Below are 26,478 nucleotides of genomic sequence, written 5' to 3' on the forward strand. Positions count from 1 at the left end.
ACTGGCCAAGGGCGCCCCCTCCAGGCTGGACACAACCAGGGGCTCACCGCGCTCCTTGAGGGCTGGCTTTCACCCCCACTCTTGCTTTGGATGGACACCTCGGTTCAGGGCTGTGCAGAACGTGATGGGGTGGGTCGCCCGTGCCCCTGAGCGATCCCCAGCTCCCCAGGCAGATGGGCAGTTGGAGGGAGCGCCAAAGTGCTGGGCTCCTTAATATTCTGTGTGGCTGCAGACAGGCACCCACCCCGGTGTGGGCTGGATCCTAGCTGGATCCTGAACTGCAAGATCCTGGGGGCATTCAGAGCTCAATCCTGGGTGAACCGGAGCGTGAGGGTGGAGGTCACTCCCGAAGCAAGCTGGTGGAGGTCCATCTGGACTGTCATCTTTATGCTTTCAGGGCACGCTCTGCTGACTGCTTAGCCAGGAAATCCTGAGGTGGGAAGTCGGGCGGAGGGGTGTTTGGCACGGAATCCTGGAGGGCGGGGTGGCGGGTGGGGCGTGTGAACGGAAGCCCAGATTCCAGGCCTCACAGTGATGGGGTTAGGCTTTGAGCCAAGGCAGAGGGCAGGGGGGGCAGCCGCGGTGGCATCAGAGTCCCGCCCCGACCTTCAGGCCCCGCCCTGCCTTCCAGTCCTGATTTCCTGGGCTCCCAGGACCAGGCTCTGCCCTCGGAGGGGCTGCCCCCACTCCTGGCACGTGTGGGCCCGACTGGAGGACGACTACACCAGCTTCCTGGAGGTGAGACCGGGGCGGGGCTGGGCCGGAGGGGGCGGGGTCCAGGTAGAGGGTGGTCAATGCCAGCGGGCTAGGGAGGTGCAGTGCCCAGGGTCCAAGCCTCTCTGCGCCCTGCGGCCTCGGGCGTGGGCCTGTGTCCCGGCAGGGGTGCCCTTGTCTCCAAGGGCGCGCCCTAGGTCTTGGAGGTGGGGGGGCCTCCCTCCTGGGAGGGTCTCACTCACCGTGGCCCCGTCCCTGGCCCTCAAAGACCAAGGTCGTGAGCTGCTTTGATGGCATCCTGCAGCTGCAGCAGAGTCGCTGGGCGGCTGCGGAGGCCCCCGACTACCACACGTCGCTGTCCTTTGTATGGTGCGCTGGAGGGAAGGACATGTGTTTGGGCCTCGGGCAGTGGAGACTCTCTTAAAAGTCACAGTCACAACCGCATCTCCCCATCGGACAGGAGCCTGAGGTCCCACGTGGGTGCGCGGTCAGAGATCCTCCGGTCTCATGGCCAAGCTGGGAGAGCGAGGCCACAGCTCCCAGCTTAGCAGGGGTGGGGGGGATGGGAGGGTTCTGCGGGGTGGGAGGGGGTGGGGGTGGACCACGTGAGTGTGCGGAGCTGGGAGGGCTGACCGTCTGGAAATCGGGCCCCCTAGAAGTCGGAGCCAAGACTGGGAGGCAGATCGGGGAGGGTGGAGATGTCCCTGCGCCACGAGGTGGGCGCTGGGGACATTGGGACCGAGGGCTCAGAGGCGCTGGCTCGCAGGTCATGGCGGTGCACATGAAGGCAGCCGGCGCCATCTCCGCAGAGCTGGAGGCCACATCGTTGGGGATCTGCGCCCGGGCGCTGGGGCTCTTCCTGCACAGGTGCGGGCGAATCCTGGGCCGGGATGTGGTGGGCGGGGTGGCCAGGGTGTGGACGCTGGTTGTCCCTGGGGAGGAACCCACCCATCCTGTTTCCTCGGAATCCGAGATTCCGGACAACTAGGAGGGAGAAGCCTAGAGGGCGGACTCGGGGTCTTAGCAGCCAGGGAGAGTCTCCAAGGCCCCTGCGTACCCCGCTCCCCAGGTACGAAAAGGCTTTTCTGGAATCGGGGGCGGTGAGCGAGCCTAACCTGTGCGCCAGCATCAATGCCTGCCAGGAGCTCAGGTGGGTTTGTCCCGCGGTGCCCAGCGCGACCGGCAGGGGGCGAGAGAGCCCTGGGAACCGCGACGCAGACACCGACCCTGTGGCCCCTTGGAGGCCTTGCCTGGAGGCCTCCCGGAGGGGACCCCTTCTCCGTGCTCGTCCCCGCCCCTGTCCCTCCGTGGGGTCCTCCCTTCGCCCCGCAGAGCTGAGGCCCTGGCAGGGACGCGGGGAGCTTCAGGGCTGAGCAGAGGCCAAGGTTCCAGCCACCCTTGCCCAGCTCATCCCTGCCACCCAGGGCTCCATGCTCTCCTCCCTTCATCCCGCTCAGCCTTCTTCCTTTTAGGGACCCTCTCTCTTCTTGGAAGCCCTCCCTGACACTCCCCCTCGGCCCCCGATCCCCAGGGCCTTGCTGGTGCCAGGGCCTGGGTTCCTCTGCCTCAGGGGGCAGTGGCCCTCCGCTGTGGGCTGCCAGAGCCTTCAGCCCAGGCTAAGCCATAGTGTCCCCCAGCTGAAGATGCATCAGCTACTGCTGATGGTGTGATGTCCCCACGGCCAGACGGGACTGCAGTGTGGGGGCTCAGAGAGGCATCGCCGCTGGTCCTCGGTCACGCAGGCAGTACTTGCTGCACCTGGGAACCCAAAGCACGACCGTGATAAGGCGCTGGATCTCTAACACTCTTGTCCCTAGACTGTGCCAGGCTGGCCCTGGGCACAGGGGACTCTGGTGTAGGCCATCTCTGGTCAAGCCCCTGGTAGAAATTTAGCCTTTCTGGAGAAGGAAATGGCAACCCACTCGAGTACTCTTGCCAGGAAAACTCCATGGATGGAGGAGACTGGCGAGCTACAGTCCATGGGGTCACCAGGAGTTGGACTTGACTGAGAGACTTCACTTTCTGTGTCCCTGGGCTGCAAACTGGGAGAGCCTAGCCCTGCCTCCTCAATGATGAAATGGGGACATTGTGATATTTGGAGAGGCAGTTATGAGGCTCAAATGGCTTCCTTGGGAGCTCAGAGGATAAAGAATCCACCTGCAATGTAGGAGGCCTGGGTTAATCCCCGGGTCGGGAAGATCCTCTGGAGAAGCAAATGGAAACCCACTCCAGTATTCTGGCCTGGAGAACCCCGTGTACAGAGGAGCCTGGCGGGCTACAGTCCACGGGGTCACAAAGAGTCGGACATGACTGAGCGACTATCACAGCGTCTGAGGAGGGCCTCTGGGCCAGGAAGGGCTGTGCTGCACTGTTCTGTCACCAGGAGGGATGGAGGTCTGGTTCAGCCCTGCCACAGGGGGGCCCTGCCATGCGGTGGGACCTCGAACACTCCCAGGCCCACCCCCCTGTACTCGGCTCCCGGGCGCAGTGCTGCCCCCTCACGTGACCACTCCCAGGTCTTCTCCACTGTGCCGCCCCAGGGGGCTGCCCTCCACACTATAGTCTGAGTGATTGGAGCTGGGGTGGCACCCAGCCTTCACGGCTGTATGCCAGGCCGTGACCCCTTGCCCACTTTGCCCCCTCCTGGCCCGCCCCCCTCCCTAGGACTCACCTTCTGGCCAAGTTCCCAGAAAGCTTTGGAGAGCTGGAGAAGGCCCTGGGGGCTGCTGCCCGTGCCTTTCAGAAGGGGCTGCTCCAGGGCTTGCAGGGCGCTGTGCGGGTGAGGGGGCAGGCCCTTTCTCCCCACTTTCCTTGCTCAGCACGTGCGCCCTGTGTCCTGAGCCTGGGGGCCCAAGTCAGAGCACTCATTTACCATAGGGGCGTGTTGGGGTGGTGTTTCGGGCACAGGCAGGGAACCCAGACATATTCCCAGCTGAGCAAGAACAGTTGGGAAACAATTACCTTCGTCCTTCACTCTTCTTGGGCTTCTCTGGTGGCTCAGATGGTAAAGAATCCACCAATAATTGCAGGACACCCAGGTTCGATCCCTGAGTGAGGAAGATCCCCTGGAGAAGGGAATGGCAACCCACTCTAGTATACTTACCTGGAGAATCCCATGGATGGAGGTACACTCCACGCGGTCACAAAGAGTCAGACACGACTAAGAGACTAACGCTTTCAGTCTCCTCCTCTCAGAGACAAACTCTCAGACTCTCTGAGGACTCTCTCCTCAGAGAGGGTGCATCCAGGGAATGGCGCCTCATCCAGCCCCTCAAGGTGCCCCCAGAACTCCGCAGGCAAGGCCTGGCTAGAGGCTCAAACTCCAACCTTGCCCACAGGGCCTCCGGGCCTGGAAGAGGCAGTCTCAGGGAAAGGTGTAGAGCCAGGAGAGGGGCTGTCCCCAAGATACTGTAGAGAATGGGGTCAGCTCCCCAGACTTTCTTCCTGATGCCAACTCGCCCTTTGGCCTGAATCGCCTCTGTCCGGAGCCATGCCCTGGGTGCCCAGGGGAGGGTCTAGTGGGTGCTGGGGGTCAGCTTTGGCAGACTGCCCACCGCTCTGCCCCTGGCCGCTCTTCTGGGTCCTGTGCACCAAGGCCTGGCTGACCCAGGACCTGCTGCAGCCCCTCATGGACAAGGTGGTGGCCTTCTCGGGCCTCCTGGAGCACATGGCCCCACTCCTGGCCCAGGTATTCGGGGGCAGGGCGGGCGCTGGTGGGGGCGTGCCCAGGGCTCCTCCCTGTGACCCTGTGCCCCCCCCCCCAGGAGACTCTGCAGCAGGCCCACAGCTATGTCATCCGCTAGTACCTGGAGCAGGCCCTGAGACCCCGCGAGCGGCTCCGGGGTGCGGACCGCCGGAGCAGCTCCCAGAATATGGGTCTCGAAGCGCAGGCCATCGGCAGCACCTTCCAGGACTTGGTAGGAGCATCGCCCAACTGCCCCCGGGCGCTGGCCTTCTTGGGGGTTCTCCAGCCCCCGGACCCTCCAGTAGCACCCCCTCATCTGGTTTCATCTCGTCCCCTGTAAGAGACCCCCGATGGGCAGGCTTTGGCAAGCGGATCGCCCCACTTTCCGCGTGCCGGGGAGGGGCCAGGTGAGGAGGACACGTTGCATATATTTGCGTTGATTTGCATGTACTTTGTGGGCGGTGTAGGGGAGGGGTGAGGGTCGCAGTCGCGTCTGATGGGCAGGGACTGCGTCAGACCTCTCCTCCATCCCACCCCCAGCAGAGCAAGCTAAGGCATGTCCTCCCCACACAGACACCCTTCATCTGGGCCGCTGGTCCCCGACTCCCCGTCTGATGCCAGGCAGGCCTTCCCCGCGGGGCCTGGGCTCACCCACCTGAGCAGACACGGAAAGCCTCCTCTTCGCTGTGTCGTGGGGAGGGAAGAGGAATCCTGAGCCGGGGCCACGTCCCCTTCCGCGGGGCCGGAGTAGGTCCCGGTGGGGCCGCGGTGGTGGCTGCAGGAGGGCTAAACCGGGCACTAACCGAGGGGCTGCAGGCGGGGGCGGGAAGGGGGCTGGGGGCGAGGGTGGCCCACCGCTCCTGCGTCTCCGCAGGGCTCCGAGGCCACGTGGCTGGGCTAAGCTCTCCCGGGCGTCAGGTTCGTACCCCGGAGCTGGTTCTGGGGACAGGAGACGGGGAGGGGGCCTCCGGGCGGGGCTCGAACTAGCCCCGGCCTCCGTGCGCAGGTGCGGGCGGCGCGACCTGCGGGCCCCGGACCCTCAGGCTGTGGGGGCCCTGGTGGGATCGTCTCTGCCCTTCCCCGGTGTTCTAATCTCGCCGTCCTCATTCGCTCTTGTGGTCCCTGGAGTCTGAAGGGAGCCGGAGCCCTTCCTCCAGCGAGTCTTAGGGGAAGGCACAGGCCCCCAGCTCCGGGAGAAAGCCCTTTCTGGAAGCCCCGACACCTGCCAGGAGGAAGAAGGCTTTGATCCTAGGGTGTGTGTTTGAGGGGGTGCTGAGTCATCACGCACGTGGAAATCCCAGCTGAATCTCTCCATGGCCTTGGAGATTCCAGGATGGGGAGGCTACAGAAAGCCCGGGCCTAGCCCCTTCCCGGTCCCCTGCCCCGCCCCGCCCCACCGGAGAATCCTCAGATCCCAGCCTGCGCCCTCTGTTTGGCCTTGATTCAGAGTAACTGCGCATAGGCGGAAGGTTCCCCTTTGGGCCCTCGGGGTTTCCCTGCGCAGGCTGGTCGGCCCTCCCTCGCTGCTGGAGACAGTGCTTCCAGCTCCTTGGGGTGCTCGGGGCGGGAGGGGCGGCATACTGGGCCACGCCTCCCACCCCCCACGTGCCTGTCTGCTTGCCGCTGGGCCGGGGCGGCTCTGACTCCCCTGCCTGTCCCCGCTCCGGCATTGCTGCATGGGCATCGCGGCCCCCTGCTGCCTCCCTCAGCGCACTAGGTTTCCGGAACCTCTGCCTGGGCCTCAGAGGCCGTTCCCATCAGGCTTGCTTCTTCCCGTCTCAGCCGGTCTTTGCACCCTTCAAAACCCAGGCACCCCCCCAGGAACGCTGGGTGCCCTAACGCTTCCAGTCCGAGCCCCGGGGTCCCCCTCGCCCTGGGGTCGGGGGTGTCACTGGAGCTGTCGAGTCTACAGCGGAGGCCTGCGTGTCTCTGCAGGCGGGACCACGTGCTGGCTATCCTGGCGCTGCGCCGACTGGGCCGTCGTCGGAACCAGCACTTCCTGCGCCACGCCCAGGCCCTGCTGAGGGCTGCGGCCAAGGCCGGCGGCTCCGGGGTTCCGGGCGGGGGGTGGGGTGGGGGGACCGCGTGCTCTTCGAGGAGATCGAGTTGTCCACCTCCATAGACGTGCTGGTTACCTGCATATAGTGCTGCTGGCCTGCGAGGGGGCGGACCCCGGTGGACGGAGGGCGGCCACCTTCCCCTGGCACCGAGCCCCAAGCTGGGACACCCGGAAGGCAGCCTCAGCCCAACCCCAGGCCTGAAGCCCCCCGTGGTGGACCGTCCATCCTCCTCCTTCTGGTGGCCAGGAGGAGGTCATGCCAGGCATGCCAGCAAGCCTGAGAGGCATTCCAGGCATTTGGAGGAGGGTTTGGCGCAGAAGTTCCCTTTGGTACTGCCCACCCGGGAAGGCCTCCCTACCTAACTGTCTCGCACCACCCCAATGTGAAAATGAAGAACAGAGTATTTATTTTTAAAATAAACATGAATTAAAATGGTATCTCTCTAAGGGGGGGCGGGGCCAAGTTGACTTCAGACAGAAGGTCTGTGTCCCCACCCACCAGGGGCTGGCCAGAGGTTCCGTGGTGACTCCCTTTTCCTGCCCACTGTACCAACGGGGAGACTGAGGCAGGTCTGAACCTGCCTGAAGGCCCACCGCTGTGGTTACAGAGCAAAAGAAACTTCGACCCCGGTTTCCCGGGGCCGCTGGCCTCACGTGCCAAGTGAGCCTCGCCCCGCAGGGGTGGGCACTGCTCTGTCCTGTTCTAAGCAAGCCTGCACCCTGGCAGATAAGGAAAGGCCAAAGCTTGTTCTACAGCTTGAGGTATTTGGGTTAGATATGCGAGGGACTTCCCAGCAGTGAAAGTGTGTGCTGCTGCAGGGCAAGTGTCAGCCTGGAGTGAGTGTGTGGAGGGGTGGACCCTGCAGGTCCTGGCTCTGGACGTGAGGCTGCAAGGAGCTTACTCCGGCCTGACCCCTGCAAACCTCCCTCTTCATCTTTCTCTCTCGAACACGTGGCACTGAAATTTGGCTCCAGGCTGCAGGCAAAGCTGCTAGGAAACCCCGTTTGCGTTGGCAACCTGGGGCTTTCCAGGAAAGCAGAGCGCTGAGATGGGGATTAACAGGGAGGCGCTGAGGGAAGCCGCACCAGCTACCTCTCCCCCACCCTCCCCTCTGTTGGGATCCTGGGGGGTCAGGAGCAAGCGCCAGGCACAGCCTGCCCAGGCACGGGGCCGGAAGGAGGAAGAGGAGAGGTTGGGGTTCCAGGCCCCATGAACAGGGGTGGGGTGGGTGCGGGGCATGTGAGTGCTAACGCTGGCAGCTAGCCCTAGTGTCAGTGGGGAAACTGAGGCCAGCAAAGGATGGAGGTCTGCGCCACTTCACACCAGGCCCCAGCACGGGTGGCCTGAGGTCCTACAGCCGGCAGGGCGGCGGGCAGGTATCCAAGGGGTGCCTCTTTCCCTGAGAGCGGCAAGGGACTGACAGGCCAGCCTGACCCCACGAGTCAGCCCGGTGGCCGGCAGAGGTCGGGTAGGGGCCGTGCCACAGGAAGCCTTGCCCTGGTTTGGTCCTGGCCAGCTTCTCCACAGGGAGCCCCTGCCACCCCCGACACCTTTGCGTCCCCGGCCCCTCAAAGAGACCCCTCCTGCAGCCTCGGCCGCGGCCCTGACCGACGGGCCTGGCCCTGCCTGAGCCCCTGGGCTGCAGGCAGAGGGTCCAGGCTGGTTTCTGAGCCAGGCGTAGTCCTTGTTGTTCCTCTTGCTTTCCAGTCAGGAGACTGTAAGCAAGTTTCTTCACCTCTCTGCACCTGTTTTTTCCAGCTGCGAAATGGGGGTGCTGTCTGTGCCTCCCAGGCCAGGAGGAGCGAAGCAAGGGCCTGCCATAAAGCCAGGTTTGGGGCCCCTGTAACCCCACGTTCCCCTGCGCCTGGCATGAAAAAGCAGCAAAGACCCTGGGTGTGGAGGTGGGGGGCTCCACCAGTGAATCCTGAGGTGGGTGGGGCCCGCGAGTGGGGAACACGCCCAGGGGGAGGCCAGGGGGAAGCAGGGGCTATGCAGCCTCTGAGTGGCAGCGGGAAGGATGTAGGCGGAGACCCAGGCCCAGAGCCAGAAAGACAGGGTTTTCCTGGCAGGACCCTCCGTGCCCAGGTGGCTTGTGTGCCCTGGCTGTGTTCCTGTGAGCCCAGCAGAGCATGAGGGGCTGGGGTCGGCTTCCCAAAGCCGAGTTGGGGTGAATAGGAGGCTAGATGGCAGCTCCTATGAGGGGTGCAGCCAGGGAGGCCGGGGACTGCAGGGAGGGCTGAGGCCAGGGCACCCCAGCTGGCTCAGGTCCAGGGCCCTGGCCATTGGCCATCCTGTCCCGGGCTGGGGGGCTGTGCTCAGGACCCTGCCCACCACCAGGTCCCAGGAGGCCTTGAGAAGAGCCAAGTGTTTCCTTGGCCATTCTATTGTCCAGGCCAAGCACGGGTTGGGGAGAGGGCTGGCTCTCTGAGCTGCTTCCGGACTTGAGGACCAGGTTGTCTGGCTGATAAGGAAACGTGTGCGTGCGTGCGTGTGTGTGTGTGTGTGTGTGTTCCTGGCGACGCTGTCAGCGCCAGGGATGGTGTGGTGGGGGGCTTGCCCAGTGTCTGTTCCTCTGCGCAGCAGACACCCTGTGTGCCCCCAGAGCTCGGGTCCCAGGCCCCACCTCTGCCTGGCCACCCCCTTCCCCCTGTGCCGCCCCCTGCTCTTCCCCCTTGGGCTCAGCTTGGCTTTGCCATTGCCCACATTTCCTGGGCTACTTTGTGAACGGAGGATCATCTCTTGCCCTGAGCCTGTGGCTCCTTGATGAGGCTGGGGGTGAGAGGGTGTGGGGGCCAGCCTGCCCAAGGCAGGATGCTCAGCTTCAAGGACAGGAAACCCAACCTGCTGACCCAAGACAGCCTGGGTGACAGGAGGGACCTGGTGTCCCCCTCACTCCACCTGGGCATGTTCCCTCTGTGGCCCTTCGCCCAGCCTGGGGCCAACCCTGCTCAAGGGTGTTTGGGTCTCAGCTGCTCTCTCCCGCAGCAGGTGAGCCGGCCCGGTCCTCTCTGAGGCTGGGTCCCCTCCTCTGTGACAGGAGATGCTGGGAGGCTGTGCCCAGCAGGAGCGGAGCTCAGGGGTAGGTGGGATCAGCCGGAGATCCTGCAGCTAGGGCACCGGGAGGGGCAGCCGGCCTGCCACCTCCGTGCCCGGGCAGCCTCTCCCTCCTCCTCCCTGGTCTGCTGACCCTGGCCCCTTCCTTCCTGGACTTCATGGGGCCCCTGGACACTTGAGTGGCCCCCTTGGCGGCCGGGCTGCAGTCCTCACAGAGCCCCCATTGCTGCCCCAGGGGGAAGAAGGGGCTGCAGGGTGCCCAAGGCCACGCTGTCCCCTCTCTCACTTCCTCCTTTTCTACCTCAGAGCCCTTTAGGGACCTCCAGCAGGTCAGAGGGTCCCCCTCCCACCAAGGTCAATGTCTGCCCACTGTCCATTGGCCCGGGGGGAGGAGCTGGGACTGGGTCTCCCTGGGCTAGATGGTGCTTCTCCAGCCATCTCCCAGTGTGGAGCGCTGGGTGGCCGGCCTGTGCCCCTGTACTGGGCAGGGTGATCAAAATTACTATAGATTAGTTGATTGCAGATCAATTGTAAATCAACTGTATTTAAATTTTTTTAATAAAGGATTAGGCTGTGGATTCAGACCCCTCTGGGCTAGGAGCCCAGCTCTGCACCTTGCTAGCTGGGTGACGTTGGGCAGGTTACCCCACCTCTCTGGGCTCCAGCTCCTGCTGTAACGTTGGGAGCATTAGGGGAGAAAGTGCAAATGTGCAGGACCAGGGCCGGCCTGCCTGTTTGCACTCCCTCAGGATGGCAATTATTGCTATTTACATGCTCCCTCTCCTTGAAGCCCTTCTGGCAGCCCCCTAAGCAAGTGTCTGCTCTGTTTCCAGAAAGGATTGAGGCCACAGGGGTGAAGCAATGTGTCTAAAGCCCCAGATGGGGGCTTCCCGGCAATCCAGTGGTTAGGACTCTGCTCTGTCACTGCCAAGGGCTCGGGTTCCATCCCTCCTCAGGGGAACTGAGCCCCCCACAAGCTGCTCAGTTCAGCCAAAAACAGGAAACATAGATGGAGGTGGTGGGATGCCCCAGGGCCCAAGTGGTCTCCGTGCCCGAGCCCCCACCATCGTGCCTTCCGTCTCCAAAGTGCAGAGGGCAGAGCTCCCCGGATGAGGAGGGGTTCCAGCACCCACACTGGAGGAAGGGGAAGGCGCGGTGGAGGTTTGGGGCAGGTTCCCTCCGCCCTCGGCCTTGGCTGGCCCTGTGGAGCACTGGGATTCCCACAACTCCTGCCACGTGACCCGCTCTGTCCCTGGTGGGACTGTATGTGGCTGTTTTCCCGGAAACTGTGCCTTGGAGGAGAAGAGCCCGGTTGCCGGGTTGGGGCAGTCCCGGGTCTGAAGCAGGTCATCTTGCATCACCACCAAAAACTGCTGTGGAAAGCCAGGCCCTTTCAGGAAAGAGCCCAGGCCACTGGGGCCGGTGTGGAGATTCCCTGGTGCCCTGGAGGTGGTGTCCTCCTTAGCAGGCCACTGGGATTGGGGTCCTTATGCCCAGCGGGCCCTGCCTTGTCCCATGTGGCCCCACCCACCTCTAGCACCTCCAGCCCTTTCTCCTCAGGCCTCATTTTCCCCATCAGCCAAACACAGAAGGGAGTGCAGGGCCTGGCTTCCCCCCTGGAGGAAGGGTGGGCTATTAACAAGCAGAGAGCTTTGTGGGTGCCTGGGGGGGACACTGCCTGTGTGCACCTGCCCTGATGGGGGCTCTCCTGGGGTGGGCTGGCCTGGGAGGGTGGCTCCTGGTCAGCTGACCTGACCACTCGTGGTCCTCGGGGTGGTCAGGAGACTCGGGCCGAGGTCAGGTGCAGCTGCCAATGACCCTGAGCAAGTGACTTCCCCTTTGGGGGAGGCTGGGTGGCAGCAGAGATCCCCAGCCTCAAGGCCTCAGCTTTTTGCGTCCACTTGTTGCCTCCAAGGCTCAGTTTCCTCACCTGTCAACAGAGGATCCGATGGCTCTGCCCAGCGCACTTCGGGAGCGAACGGGGACAGCCCCGAGAAACTGGAGGCCCCAGCAAGGGTCCCGGGTCAATTGACCCTGCGAAGTGCGGGGAGAAGCAGCGCGCGAGCCGGGGCTGGGGCTGTGGGAAGTGCAAAGTCATCGCCTGGAGAGAAGTGGGCGGGGCCGTGGAGGAGCCCCGCCCCCAGCCCTGCCCTCCCGGCGGTCGTCCAGGGGCGGCCAGACCCAGCGACCCACAGCCCCGTTTGTTCCAGTCCCATCTCTCGCAGGCACCGGGCTTTCTGGCACCTGCGGAGCCCTGTGGCAGGATGCGCGCCCTTCTGCCGTCTCCTCCCCCTCGTCCTGGGAGCTCCGGGAGTGGAAATCGAGGGAGGACGTTCAGCACACACCACCCGCGTTATATTCTCTGGCCCGCGTCTGCCCCTCTTGCTGCCGCGCAGGCTGAGGGCGAAGACTCAATAAACCGACCGCAGGGTTAATTGAGGTCATGAAACAGATTGGGAAATACTTCTTTTTTTCAAAGATGAAAAAGGAGTAGAGGGCAGTAAAAACAAAAACAAAAACAAAAACAACAACAAAAAAAACCTTCCATTTCTGCATCTAAGCCAGGCGGACAGTCCTTCCTTGCGGCTGGCTTAAATGCATCAAGCTGTATTTCAGTTGGTGTGTGTGTGTGCGCGTACTCAGCCCTATCTGACTCTTTGTAACCCAATGGACTGGAGCCCGCTAGGCTTCTCTGTCCATGGGATTCTCCAGGCAAGAATCCTGAAGTGAGTTGTCATTTCCTCCTCCAGAGGCTTATCCTGACTCAGGGAGCGAACCCATGTCTCCTGAGTCTTCTGCATTAGCAGGTGGATTCTTTACCACTGAGCCACTTGGGAAGCCCTGATCAACATTAGGGGATAAGAAACAGCAGGAAATAGATGGGGAAACAGTGGAAACAGTGCCAGACTTTATTTTTGGGGGCTCCAAAATCACTGCAGATGGTGACTGCAGCCATGAAATTAAAAGACACTTACTCCTTGGAAGAAAAGTTATGACCAACCTAGATAGCATATTCAAAAGCAGAGACATTACTTTGCCAACAAAGGTTCATCTGGTCAAGGCTATGGCTTTTCCTGTGGTCATGTATGGATGTGAGAGTTGGACTGTGAAGAAGGCTGAGCGCCGAAGAATTGATGCTTTTGAAGTGTGGTGTTGGAGAAGACTCTTGAGAGTCCCTTGGACTGCAAGGAGATCCAACCAGTCTGTTCTGAAGGAGATCAGCCCTGGAATTTCTTTGGAAGGAATGATGCTGAAGCTGAAACTCCAGTACTTTGGCCACCTGGTGTGAAGAGTTGACTCATTGGAAAAGACTCTGATGCTGGGAGGGATTGGGGGCAGGAGGAGAAGGGGACGACAGAGGATGAGATGGCTGGATGGCATCATTGACTTGATGGACGCGAGTCTGGGTGAACTCCAGGAGTTGGTGATGGACAAGGAGGCCTGGCGTGCTGCGATTCATGGGGTCGCAAAGAGTCGGACACGACTGAGCGACTGAACTGAACTGAACTGAACAACACACTCACTGGAAAAGACCCTGATGCTGGGAAAGATGGAGGGCAGGAGAAGAGGGTGACAGGATGAGATGGTTGGATGGCATTATTGACTCAATGGACATGAGTTGGAGCAAATTCTAGGAGATAGTGAAGGACTGGGAAGCCTGGTGTGCTGCAGTCCGTGGGGTTGCAAAGCATGGAAAACAAATGAACGACCAAACCACAATATGTTTAGTGCGGGCTCCCAGCTCCACCACTGAACGTCACGTGACTGGACCTATCTGTGCCTTGATTTCTTCATCTGTGGTAAGGAGATAATTAAGGAGCACCCATTTCATCAGATTGTCTGATGCAACCAGTTAACGCATACAAACACTTAGGAAAGAGCCTGATCCCTGTGGAGGGGGACAAAAGTCAGCTGTCTACTCAAAAGAACCAAAAGCAGGGTCTGGCAGGGCTGGTTGAGTTCCCGGGCTCACAGCAGCATTATTCACAACAGCCAAGAGGTGGCAGCAACCCAGGTGGCTGGGGACAGATGAAAAGATAAACAATGAAACGCTATTCAAGCTTTAAAAGGAAGGACATTCGGACATATGCCGCAACATGGATGACCCTTGAGGATATTATGTGAAGTTACGTAACCCCAGTCACAAAATGCCTTTGATCCCACTCGTATGCGCTGCTTTGAGTGTTCAGGTTTAGAGACATGGGAAGTAGAATGATGGGTGCCAGGCTGGTGGGAGGCTGAGAAAGGGGAGGTGGTGTTTAATGAGTACAGAGTTTCAGTTTTGCAAAGTGAAAAAAATCCTGGAGATGGATGGTGGTGCTGGCTGCATAACAGCGTATAACTTACTGCCACTGCACTGTGGACTTACAATAGTCCAAATGGGGCATTTGGTTACGTGAATTTTACAACAATTAAAAAAAAGGCACCTGTCATTTCCAATTAGAAATGACAAGTCCTGGGTTGCATGCAGGAGCTGACCACAGCTCTGGGCCAGGTGTGGGGCACTTGACGTCTGGGCTGGACTTGGGGGTCTGCTGCCAGTCCACCCGTGCCTGCTGCCCTCCTGCCCGGTGGAACCGGCCTGCAGCCTGAGGCCCAGTCCCCTGGGGAGGACGGTAATGGGACAGCAGCTGACCAGGGACACTCCCAACTCGCATCTGATGCTCATTTCCTGCTGAGGGTGGAATTCTTGGCTGGCCTTTGGCTCCTTCTGGAAGTGTCTGGTCTCCTGAGGACTGTTTCCTCATCTGTCAAGAGTGGGTAAGAATAGCTCCTGCCCCCTGGGCCCCACTGACGGTCACACCCCTTGGCTCTCCACGCAGCCCTATTGTTAGAGGGTTGCCCTTGAGCTGGGGGCTTCACGGAAGTGACCCTTGACCCTCATGCCGGAACTCAGGGAAAGGGGAAGTGACTGGGGCAACCACAGGAGGGCGAGGCAGCATCTCCCATGCCCTGGTTACAGCCTGGAGCTCGGGTGAGGCCCCGGGGAGGGAGTGCAGGCATCATGGCAGCTGGGTAAGGGGGTGCCTAGCCTGCCCGTGTGTGTTCGTTCTGCCCCTGCCCATCAGGGTCTGGGGCTCTGAGGGGGTGGTGGGTCTATGAGCCTGACGCTGTCCCCTCCTCCATGACCCAGAGCACTTTGGATTCTCCAGCGATTTCCCAATCTGGGATTAGAAGAGGAGGCTGGCAGGGAGGACTGAGGATTGCACAATGAGGCCACAGCAGACAGCCACGGAGGCAGTGGGCCAGGACCCCTTGGATCATGTCCTCATCACCCTCTCTGGCTGGATGAACTTGCTGTGGTGTGGGGGGCAGTCCTTTAGTCTTCCCCTCTATGCACTGGGAGCAGCTGGAATGACCCCCTGTGACCGTTGGTTCAGATCTGAAAAATGTCACCCCTGAGGCCACGAGGCGAGAAGGGGGTAGAGTCTGTCTTACTGCAGCCTCCTGAAGCCCCCTCTTCCCACAACAACCCCCCTCAACCCCCTCCTACCCTGTCCAGAGACAGGATCAATGTCCAAGCCCCAAACTGGTCCCCGGCTGCCTTTCCCAAGGAGGAAGAGGAAGTTTTCAGTTCCAAGGGGCACCCCCTTCTCCCCGCTGCCTTGCCCACTTGGCTGTGCCTCCCAGGCTGCAGAGCTTTGTGCCCAGTTTCCAGGGGGAGCAGGGAACAAGAGGGGAGGGGGAAGGGGGGCACACAAAAGGGAGGGAGGAGCAGAAGCTCTATTAAGGAGCAACAAGGAAGCCGGTGCCCAGACGGGAAATTCCTGAGCTGCAAGGTCCTTTTCAGAGGGCAGGAATTTCTAGGATGTGAAACAGGGAAGAGGTCCTCTTCCCCAGCTCCCCTCCGGCCCCTTGACTGACCCAGAGAAACAGGCCTCAGATGGGAAACTGAGGCCCAGAAAGCAATGTGACCTGCTCAAGGATGCGTTGCGTTGAATGAGGACAAAGCCAGGCTAAGTGAGACTCAAGCCTGAGCTGTTGGGATCCCCACCTGGTGCCTTTAGGAACCTGGCCTGACCCAGCTTGGGTCCCAGAAAGGGAAAGCGCTTCAGTGGGAGTCCTGCAGGCCTGGGTGTGGGTTCGGACCCCCATTTACTGCCTGTGTGACCTCGGGCAAGTCACTCACTTTTGTGAGCCATTTCCCCTTTTTAAGGAAGGCTGGGTGATGAGAGTGTATGCCAGGCACCAGCACGGGTACTCTGGCAAAGGCTGACCAGCACCCGGTGCCTTAGGGAGCCTCTTCCATGGGGGCCACCTCCCCAGGGATGTGTGTGGACACAGTGACCCCCAGGGTGGGAACACTCTCTCCCGAAGGGGTGATTCTCTGAGGTCAGCCTCAGAGTTAGGTGGGACAGTCCCCAGCACCTCGCGGGAGGAAGGGGACTCCCCACAGTTAGGGGTGAGCTGGGTTGCTAGGAGGTCCTCTGAGCTGCCCGAGGTGCTGGCTCTGTGACGCTGGGAAAGTGGTCCTGAGTGCAGGGCCCCTTCCAGTCAGCCAATCAGAAGCTGTTGTCGGACAATGGGTCAGCACCAAACCCATCTTGTCCGCTGGGGGGTGCGGGTCTGGGGTCCCACTCAGGCCTGGCAACAGCCAGCCCCGACACCCCGCCCAGGCTGGTGGGAGAGAGTCCCTTCCTGGACACCCCAGCTTGGCAGTCTTCGCCTCGATCAGGGGGTGCGCGCGCGCGGCACCGGACGCGGGGACCCGGGCAGCACACTCTCTCGGCTTTGGCCTCCGCCCGGGGGTTTTCCGCGGGGGCGGCGGGCGGGGAGGGCCGGCCCGACGGGGGTGGAGCCTGCGTCTATTTCAGGCGGCGCCCGGCTCTGCGGCGACAGGCTCGGCCCGGACACAGTAAGTGACCTGCGCTCGCGGTGCGTCCGGTGCTTCCGTCTCCAAACTCTCCACGCGGCCGCCCACCCGCCCCGACGAGACCCGCCTCTCCGGCCGGATCCCGGTAGGGAGCGGCTGGCGCGATGGAGGGTGCCCCGCGCGGAGAACCCCAGGTCTTCCGCAGTCCCCCTTCTAGGGAAACTGAAGCCCTATGGCTGAGCTGCTGCGTCAGGGTCGGGTTAGATGCACCCGGGAGGAGGGGCTGTGGGAAGGGGCCCTAGTGTCCCTTCCTTTGCAGTAGGAGGGGCGGGAGTGGCCCAGGGCGGGGTGGGGGGCGGCTGGCTGTATAACAGAGGCCGAGTCACTTCACCTGCCTGAGCTTGAATGTCTTCATGTTCAAGGACCAGGGGGGCTGGCGTGGACCTCAGCCCTGACCCGGGCGAGGAGAGTGAGAGTGTGTGTGCCCGCATAGAAACTGGGGGAGCTGGGCGGACCAGGGAGGTACCCCAGGCTGTGGCCACACGGTGTGATTCGGAGCATACCCCTTCCTGTCCGAGTGTGCCCAGCCACCGGCCTCGGCTGAAAGGAATGCCTCTCCTGCCCTTTTCTGTTGTGTCCGGCCACCAGGGTTAGCCTGATAGACACTGGGACACAAGACTCAGACCCTTACTGAGGCCTGGTGGGGTGGGATTCGGCCCGTCAGCTTCCCTCACATCCTGCTTTCAGCAGCACTGTGAGGTGGGGTTCTCCTCCCCATTGCACAGATGGGAAGACTGAGGTCTATGAAGGCAGGGTGGGGTCTGGTCTACACCCTAGCGGATGGTACAGCCAAGCCCACAATGGTCTCTCTTTCTGCTGCACCAGCGGCCTCAGAGTGAAGGCCTGGGTGGGGGCCAAAGGGGCTGCTGCGGACCTTGGCTGGGGAGGAGATTTTGTGCCCCAGAGGCGAGGAGGAGGCGGCTATGCCGTGCTGGGACCTGCAGGAACCAGGTCTGGAGTCTGGCGGGAGCCTCATACGTGGGGGATGGAGGAGGCGGGGCATTGAGGGCAGAGGTGAGGAAGGTGGTCCGCAGCCACTCAGGAGGGCCCTCCCCCTCCTGTGGCAGCGGAGGGGAAGGTGTGCGGGGAGAGGTGGGGCCTGGGCCCAGGGTGAGGCTGAGCGGCCCTTGCCAACCAGCTGGACCAGCTCCTGCGGGTGTCTGGCATGAAAGCGAGATGGATTGGGAGGGATGCTGGGGGAAGGGATGGGCAGGGCAGAAGTGCCCAGTGGCCTTGCACCTGGGGACCCTGGCTTTGGGGCTCCCCGGAGGACCCTCAGCTTGGTTCTGGAGGGGAACTCGCAGTCCAAATGGCACCGGCTGGCAGCTGAGACCCAGCAGTGTAGGACTCTGCCCCCGGTATCTGGTGAGGCTGTGGGAGGGGAGAAAGCCCGGCTTCCTGGCCACTGAGTGGCTCTGGTCAAGCTCGGGGCTTTGGGAAGCATTCCTGGGAGGATGCGCGAAGGTGGCTGGGCTGCTGGGAAGGCAGCAGGGGATGTGGAAAATCTGACGGGCCTAATCCCACCTCCCCACCTCCTGCCGCCTCAGTTTCCCTTTCTGCAGGGGTGGATCACCCTGTCTGCCTTGCAGGGCTGCCGCAGGGGCGAGTTGAAGTCGTGCTGTGTGAGTCACGACTTGGTGTATTTACTCTTGGGTGGTGGGGCAGGCCCTGTTACGGCTCACTCAAGTTACCAAGGAGGCCCGTTCCCCTCTGCTCCCCTTTCCCAGCCCTGCCCCGCTGCCTCCTTTCAGGTCAGCCGTGTTCCCCTCCACCGGTCCTGGCCTGGCTCACCCCATGGTCAAGGCGCTGGGGAAGGTGCTGCCTCTCTGGATGGTGGGGAAGCCCAGTGCCTGGTGAGCTGAGTTCCAAGTTGTTGACCATGGGGGCATTTTAAGCCTCTCTGAGCTAGTTACGTGAGATGAGAAAAATAACACCCCTCCTGGAAGGCAGTGCGGAAGTGATGGGACGGGCACTCAGGAAGGGCCCAGGAAATGGAAGCTTCTGTGGTGGTTACGTCACCCCATTTGGGGAGCAGGCAGGGTGAGGTGGAGCTGGGAAGCTCGAGTTTCCTGTCTGAGCTGCTGTGTGACCTCAGACAGGCCTGTGCCTCCTTGGGCTGCTTGTCCCTCCGACCTGGGAAAGGGCTTGAGGGGGCACTGTGGTTTCTGTAGACCTGAGCCCCCCAAGGTCATAATAGGGGTCTGGCCCTGCCTGCCTCGTGGTCCCAGTGGGAGCAGCCCTGTTTCTGCTCACTACGTTCCCCTGGGACCCCAAGCCACATGAGTCAAGAGAACAGAGCAGAACGGAGGATGGGGCTGGGGCCGGATTCCTGCCTCAGCCCAGCCTCTTGTGCCCTCTGACTGTTCTGGACCTCGGTTCTCGCTTTGTGCATTGGGCCAGAAGCCGAGCTCTGCCCACTCCCCCAGGGTCCCCAGCGAGCCTGTGGTCCCCCTCCCTGCCCAGAGGATGGGCTGACAAGGAAGGATTTGCCAAAATGAAGTCTCCTTCTGTCTGGAGATTCTGGGAGGGCCTGCGAGTTCTGCGGAAGTGGTCTCCAGGGGGAAAGTTAAGTTGCTGGTATCCATCTGGGCCAGGAGACAGCCAGAGCCCTGGCGGTCACACAGGTGAAAACAGATCAACCTGGCTGCATGCTTGGGCTGGGGAGCCAGGGGCCAGTCCCCCACGACCACTGACCCTCTCATTCCCTCCGCTTGTCAACCTGCAGGCCAGAGTCGGGGTGATGCTGAAGATGCTGACCTTCTTCCAAGGACTCCCAGGCCAGCAGCCTGTGTCCGGGGCCCCTGACTTCCCCAGAAGCGCCCAGAAGTTGCCCTCTACCTCAGAGGCAGAGTCTGAGGCCTCCATGTCGGAGGCCTCCTCCGAGGACCTAGTGCCATCCCTGGAGGCCGAGGTGGCCACAGACAGGGACGAAGAAGAGGCCGGCAAGAAGAAGAAAAAGTCGAAAGGCCTGGCCACCATGATCAGCGTCTTCACCAAAGGGAGGAAGAAGAAGGGTCAGCCCAGCTTATCAGAGACTGAGGGCGAGTCTGAATCCAGTCCGCGGCCGCCTGCCCAGCTGCCCACAGGTAGGCGGCAGCCCCCTCCCCAGGCGGGCAGGGTCTGGGCAGGATGGGGGCTCATTGGAGTGGATGCCCCGCTCAGCTGGGACAGAGTGGGCAGGGCATGTGGGTGTTTAAGGGCGTCGAAGGGCCTCCCCTCCCTGCTTTCACCTGCTGCCCCCGATCTCAGGATCTGAGCCTGGTATGCCCTGCCCGGGCTGGGACACCCCGCATGATTTGGGGAGTCTTGGCCCCTGGGAGGTGAACTGGGCGGGTCTCAGAACCCCAGGCCACACTAATGCCGCGTCCTGGCCGAGGGCGGGTCTCAGAACCCCGGGCTGCGCTAACGCCGCGTTCTGGCCGCAGTGGAGGAGCTCAAGGCCGACCTGGAGCGCGGGCGGCTGGAGGCGGCGCGGCCTCTGCTGGCGCTGGAGCTGGAGCTGCAGGAGGCCGCGGCGGCGGGTCGCGCGAGCGAGGAGGAGCTGGTGCGGCGCCAGAGCAAGGTGGAGGCGCTGTACGCGTTGCTGCGCGACCAGGTGCTAGGGCAGCTGCGCCGGCCGCTGGAAGCGGAGCCCGAGCGGCTGCGCCAGGCGCTGGCCGTGCTGGCCGAGCAGGAGCGCCAGGACCACGCGGCGGCGGCGGCGGCGGCGGCGGCGGCGGCGGGGGCTCCGGGGTGCCCGGGGCTGGCGGCCACGCGGCCCCGGGGCTGGCTGCAGCTGTGGCGGGACGGCGTGGCGCAGGCGGCCGCGGAGCGCCTGAGCCGGCGGCCGGCCGCGGACGCCGAGGGCCGCACGGAGGCCGAGCGCACCTTCCTGCACATGGGCCGCACCATGAAGGAGGACCTGGAGGCCGTGGTGGAGCGCCTCAAGCCGCTCTTCCCCGCAGACATCCGCGTGGTGGCCGCCTACGCCGAGAGCTACCACGCGGAATTCGCGTCCCAGCTGTCGGCCCTGACGCAGTTTGAGCTGTGCCAGCGAGATACCTACATGCTGCTGTTATGGGTGCAGAACCTCTACCCCAAGTGAGCTTGGGTGCGGGGTGCCGCCGGGCTGGGGTTCCCTGGGCGGGCAGGGCCTGGGTGTCACCACGTGCAGGGAGTCCCCTGGGAGAACGGCCCAGGGGGGGCTGGAATCAAAGGGACAGGGCCTCCGCTGGGCCTGCTTTGCCCTGGGAATCCTTAGTCTCTCCAGCCTCAGCGGCATCCCACAGTTGTGGAACCTGAGGCACAGAGAATGGGGGCAAGGACCTCATCTTTCATTCCTGAGTTTCCAGTCTGGGTTAGGGGGTGAAGCCGCCTGTGATCCAGAGTCAGGAAGGGCTGTGGCCAGGAGCAGGGGCCCTGGCCTGGCCTGGGTCAGCCCAGGAAGCCAGCTCGGAGGAGGAGGTGCAGGATTCTACAAGCCGCAGGAGGCAGCGGCCCTGCTCTGGGGCTGCTGACAGTCTAACAGAAGTAAGGGAGTCAGGCGAGGGGGAAGCGAGGACAGGCTGGGAGAGGCAGTGGGGGATGGTGTTCCTGGCAAAGGGAGCTGCCCTACAGGGCCCAAGGCTGGGCTGGGAGGCCTTCTGGGAGCACTGTGGTTCAATACCCCCAGCAGGCCCAGGGAGCACTCCCAGGCAGGATGGGGGGCATTGGGCCTGTTGGGGAAATCCCCATTGTGCAAGGTCTCTCCCAGTGGCAGAGCTGAGTTCTGGCCACCGAGGCCTGGAGCTCTCAGTTTGGGAGGCACCTGGTACTGCAGTGGAGAATCCCTGGTACCAACTGTATTCAGATGCAGGCATCCCCTGATACACTCAGACCCCATGCATTCCTGAGCATGTTGCTGCCAGTATCTTGGCTTTCTCTGCCCACCGAAGCTGGATAAGAAAATCCGGAGACAGAGGCAAGAACACAGCAGGCTCCTGCCTCCAGTACTGTGTCCCTGCCTCCATGAGGAACCTAGGGGATCATATAGCTGGGGGCTCACAGTCTGGGGTTGGAGATGAACAGAGGGGTAAGGATCCTGCATGCTTCTCCTCACGCTGTTTCAAAAACAGTCATCAGGCTGGCGTTGAGTAGCCTGGTAATTTGGGTCTGGCAGTCTGCTTGCTGCCATTTTGGTCCAGTTTGGGTCCGTTGTGTTTTGTGGACTGTACTGAGACTTTCTTTCTATAATGCAGAAGGAGAGAAAAACTCGAAGGGGTGGTTTGCAGAGAGGGCGCTATGAAGTTGAGCCCCAGATACAAAATGTTTTGAGGGGACGATAGGTGCAGCATGTGATTCTCAAATCAGGTTTAATCTTTTGATAAAAACTTAGTTACAGACTGCAGATCAGGAACAGGTAAAGAACTGGAGGAAAAAAACAGCACAACACCTCTTTTTTCTTCTTTTTTCCCTTATTGTACTGCAACAAGCATGTCTGCCATTCGTACAAGCTGGGTGGGGAGAGACTTAAACCGCAGTGTGGATCGGCTTGGGGTTTCTGGTAGGGGCTGGCCCCGCCTGTAGCGTAAAACCTGCAGGAAGCCTGGGGTGTAGGCCCTGTGAGCGATGTCTGAAGCTCTCAGGGATGTCAGTGGTCTCGGTTGGTGCTGGTGGCTCAGCCTCCAGCAGGGGCCCAAGGAAGGACCAGGCGGGGGTGGTGGGTGAGGAGCCAAGGAGAGCAGGGGAGCTGGCCAGGGCAGGGGATGCCGGAGAGGCCCGCCAGCCGAACCGGTTCCTTCTTGTTGGTCCTGACTCACCAGGAAGTGCTGGGCCTGTCCCTTCTGCCCCTCCACTTTCCTGTCCCTGTGACCTCAGGGGCTTTCACCTGGGGCCCCCTGGGGTCAGTGCAGGGGGACGCTGAGCCCTGAGAGGGGGCGACCAGGGTGGCTCCATGGAGGCCCGTGTGGCCAGAAATCTGGGGAGCAAAGGGACACAGCACATCCAGGCCGGGGTGGGGGGGGCGCGGGAGGCAGAAAGGGCTATTCTTGAGCCTCCGGACAGACAAAGGCCCTGAGGAAGTGCCAGGGCTGGGCAGTCCCCAGGAGGCTCTGGGACCCAAGGGAAGCGCCACAAGGATGGGTGGATATGCCTTGGGACTGGCCCTCCTCTGAGGGCAGCACAGCTGGTCTGGGGGTGGGGGGAGGCGGGGCAAGGCTGGTGGGATGCAATGGGAGCACTGTGGGGGATGGAGGGAAGGAGACAGAGGGTGAGAAGGGGAGTGGGAGCCCTTGGAGCAGGACGATCAGACCGGAAATGTGGTTCTTCCCGCCCTAGCGGAGAGGAGGGACTGTTGGAGGCAAGGCAGGGAGCCCGGGAGGAGGGTCCTTTGGTGTGCCAGGCGGGAGATGGGGGCTGGGCTGTGGGGTGCCTCTGGCAGGGTAGCTCGAGGCTGATGGGTTTCGGGAGCATAACCTGGAGTAAGAGTGGATGCGGCTGAGAGAGTGAACGGAGGCAGGGTGATTCTGGGATTTGGGGCCTGGATTGAACTGAGATGGAGAGGCAGGGGTGGGAGGCACAGGAGGGAAGGCGACTGAGCTGTGTGCAGGGCTCTGGCTGGGGCGGGGGCTGGGGTTGGGGGGACAGTGCTGGTTTTCCTCAAGCCAGCCCATCTGCCCACAGCGACATCCTCAACAGCCCCAAGCTGGCGCCCGAGCTGCAGGGAGTCAGACTGGGGACCCTCCTGCCCCCAACCCAGATCCGGCTGCTGGAGGCCACGTTCCTCTCCAACGAGGTGGTGAGTCCAGGGCCAGTGCCAGGCGGGGCTGAGGCGGGGTGGGAAGGAAGAGGAGCGGGGGGCGCGGGCAGGGAGCCTGGCAGGGATGCCCCCGTGGGCTTCGCCCTACCCTGAGCGGGCCCCTCCTCCCCTCCAGGCCAGCGTGAGGGAGCTGACGGCCCGAGCTCTGGAGCTGGAGTCAAACCGCTGGACCAACGATGAGGCCCCGCAGAGGCTGGACGGTCACTGCCACAGTGAGCTGGCCATCGACATCATCCAGGTAGCACCCACTGTGCCGCCTGCACCGGCCTCGTCCCTGTGGGCAGACGGGCCCGCCACTGAGCACACACCCCCTTGCACCATGTCTTACCCACGCCCACCCCTGCCCCAGCCCTAGAGCAGGCAGGCTTCTGCTCAGTTTCACCCCTGACCCCTGCAGATCATCTCCCAGGGCCAGGCCAAGGCCGAGAGCATCACCTTGGACCTGGGCGCGCAGATAAAGCCCTTGCTGTTGGAAGAGCTGGCCAGGTTCCTCAGGAGGTGGGTGATGGGCATACATGCCTGGAGCGGGGCTGGGGGCTGAGGAGTCCTTGCCACCACCTCTCTCAGAGCCCCAATCCCTCCCTTGGGCCCCAGGTGGGGATCTTAGCTAGACCAGCGCCCCCTCCCTGCCCCTAGGGTGTCTGTTATTATGAGCAGGAGTCCTTGTCCCCCTGCACCACCAAACTGGGCGCTGAGAGCCTCAGGTCATCTGACCACCCCGCCCCCACCTTGCTCAGCAAATCCCCTGGAAGAGCAGCCTCCGACTGCAAAGATGCCCCCCGAGGGACTGAGGCCCTGGCCTCCCCTTCAGGTGATGACCCGGGTCTGTGACCCCAGAGTTATGGCTGCCAGCCTCCCTGCCTCTGCCTGCAGCTCTAGAGGGGCCTGGGGGCTCTGCCGCATCCTCTCCAGCAGCTCTGCAGGGGCCCTGGCCCCGCCTGGCTGAGCGCTGAGCGTGTGAAGCCAGTTCCGGAATGCCTGCTGCGTCCGGCCCACATGTGGAGCAGGAGGGTGATCAGGCAGCCACCGAGGCTGCCATTGCCCCAGTGTTTGTGCTGCTCCTACGTGTGCTCTTTCCCTTTCACCAGCTACCAGCGCGCCTTTGATGGATTTCTGGAGCGATGCAGACAGCTGCGCAATTACAGGGCCAATGTCATCGCTAACATCAACAACTGCCTCCCTTTCCGGTAAGGGCGCTGGGCAGTGGGGGGAGTCACTGCGGCTGCCTGCCTGTGTTGGTGGGGGGGGCCGGGAAGCCGGCAGGGGGTGGGGGTGCAGAGAGGCGGGGGTGGGGGGGTGGGGGGGGAGGTGCCTGGGATGGGGGAGGGAGGAGGAGCAGCCTAAGCAGAGATGTTGAATTAAAATGAACAGGGTGGAAAGGAAATACCCAGGCTTACAGTGGCAACAGCGAACATTTGTCTAGTGCCGGTGGGTCAGGCGCTCACGCGCAGGGCTTCATTTATCCTGTTAGCAACCTCGTTAAGTAGATACAGTGACTGTGTCCACTGATCCATGAGCACCCTGAGCTATGGAGAGGCTGAGCCACTTGTCCTCAGTTAGAACAGGATGTGGTGTTAGGTGGGTGTTAGGTGGGAAGGCTGGGTCCCGCCTAGGGAGCCTGGATGGAGTGTCTTGGTCTTGCTCCCACCGGGCCTGGGGAGCCAGGGAGGGTTCTAGAGCGATGGTTTAGGGAGATTCGCCTGGGGCTCCTGGGCTCTCTGGGTTTAGGGCTGCAGGCCGGGCGGGGCTGGGGCTGGCGTGACCTCCCTGCCTCCTGTGTTTCCAGGACGTCCCTGGAGCAGCAGTGGCAGACACCGCCAGACCTCCGGAGCTCCCTGCTGAGGCCCCTGAATGAGCTCAAGAGCCATGGCTTTGATACCCTGCTCCAGAGCCTGTTTGGGGACCTGAAGGTAGTCCAGCCTCCTGCCCCCTGGCAGTGCTGAGTCTAGTGCTGGGGGGGCTGCGGGAGGGCCTTGGACGGTGGGGTGGGGGGGTCGGCGACAGAAACGAAGACCTGGCTCGAGGAAGGCGCGGCACGGGGCAGCTGCAGGGAGGCTGCTGGCCCCGTGATGGGGCCGTGATCCGCCCTTGACATCACCCCCGCTTCAGCCTCGGGCTTGGCCTCAGAGGGCCGCTTAGGGCCCTGGGGTGCGGAAGAGAAGCCTCAGCGCCCCTCCCTGTTGGGACTCCACCTAGTCTTCAAGTTTGCCCCCAGGCCCTCCTGCCTGACCCTGCCTCCCAGCCAGGAGGCTCAGAGCCTCTGGTGGCTCCCGCCACATCTGCGGGGCCCAGGGCATCCCCAGAAACCCTTGGTGCCTGTACCGCAGGAGGAGGCGGGGGTCCTAGGGGAGGAGGGGGGGCACTCCCTGCCTGCCCCCTGGGGGACCCCCCCTTGACCCCAGTGCCCACGGCTGCGGGTGGCCAGGCGGTGACCCTGGATGACTCGGCAGGGCCATCATCATCATAGGCCCAGCCAAGCACAGGGCTTTGTTTAGTCAGGAATTTATTTATCTAAGGAGGGAGATGCTGGAGAAGGCCTCAGGGCAGGCAGATGGCAGTCCTGGCTGGTCGGCCTTGGAGAAGGGGACCCAGACCCGGCCTCCACTTCCTGCTGGAGCGCCCGGGAAGTCTTTAATATAACCCGACCCCTGTCCCGGCCCCGTGTGTGTCTGTGCGTGTCTGTGCGTGCGTGTCTACTGGGCTGGCCTGTCCTCTGCCGGGTGTGGCCACACAGCCTGACCCTCTCTCGCAGCCGCTGTTCAAGAGGTTCACGCAGACCCGCTGGGCTGCCCCCCAGCAAACCCTGGAGGAAATTGTCTCCGCCGTGGCCGAGAGGATGCCTGAGTTCTCAGAGCTGCAGGACTGCTTCCGGGAGGTGAGGGGGTACTGGGCTGCCGGCGGGGGACACGCAGGCAGACGTGTGTGTGCGCACACCCAGATGTGCTTTTTGCTCTGGCCACTGCCCCTCCCTGGACCCTGGCCTTCAGGGAGGTGGTGGGTTCCCATGGCCCTGCGCACTCACCCACCCAGGAGCTCCTGGAGGCGGTCCACCTGCACCTGGTGAAGGAGTACATCGCCCGCCTCTGCAAGCGGCGCCTGGTCCTCAAGACGGCAGAGCAGCAGCAGCAGCTGGCGGGGCACGTCCAGGCCAACGCCCAGCTCATCCAGCAGTTCTGCACCCAGAGTGTAAGCCCCCGCCCACCCCCTCAACCTCCCACAGCGGTAGGCTGTTCTCCTGCTCCAAGCTCTTCACGGGCTAGGACAGCCTCTCTGGGCCTCTCCAAACCTGATCAGGTCCGACCTGAGCCTCTCTGGG

General features: G+C 62.5%; 1 protein-coding gene and 1 pseudogene across 5 annotated transcripts in view; both read left to right on the forward strand.

Annotated features, from left to right (window-relative positions):
* LOC109575658 (tumor necrosis factor alpha-induced protein 2-like) overlaps window positions 1–26,478 on the forward strand; it is a 30,565-nt gene that overhangs the window by 426 nt on the left and 3,661 nt on the right. The window contains exons 2-11 of one of the 5 annotated variants that reach the window (XM_070775794.1): window positions 632–738; window positions 19,113–19,473; window positions 19,813–20,467; window positions 23,027–23,141; window positions 23,278–23,400; window positions 23,560–23,660; window positions 24,251–24,349; window positions 24,949–25,072; window positions 25,915–26,037; window positions 26,193–26,348. In XM_070775794.1, coding sequence (XP_070631895.1) covers window positions 632–738; window positions 19,113–19,473; window positions 19,813–20,467; window positions 23,027–23,141; window positions 23,278–23,400; window positions 23,560–23,660; window positions 24,251–24,349; window positions 24,949–25,072; window positions 25,915–26,037; window positions 26,193–26,348 — 1,964 coding nt within the window. Of the gene's footprint in view, window positions 1–631; window positions 739–16,298; window positions 16,473–18,114; window positions 18,241–18,291; window positions 19,012–19,112; window positions 19,474–19,812; window positions 20,468–23,026; window positions 23,142–23,277; window positions 23,401–23,559; window positions 23,661–24,250; window positions 24,350–24,948; window positions 25,073–25,914; window positions 26,038–26,192; window positions 26,349–26,478 lie in introns of those variants that run through there. The other 4 variants (XM_070775795.1, XM_070775796.1, XM_070775797.1 and 1 more) reach the window with 4 other exon arrangements.
* Window positions 2,083–6,357, forward strand: LOC109575532 (exocyst complex component 3-like protein 4; annotated as a pseudogene).

This window comes from Bos indicus, chromosome 21, assembly GCF_029378745.1.
Source record: "Bos indicus isolate NIAB-ARS_2022 breed Sahiwal x Tharparkar chromosome 21, NIAB-ARS_B.indTharparkar_mat_pri_1.0, whole genome shotgun sequence".
Classification (NCBI taxonomy): domain Eukaryota; kingdom Metazoa; phylum Chordata; class Mammalia; order Artiodactyla; family Bovidae; genus Bos; species Bos indicus.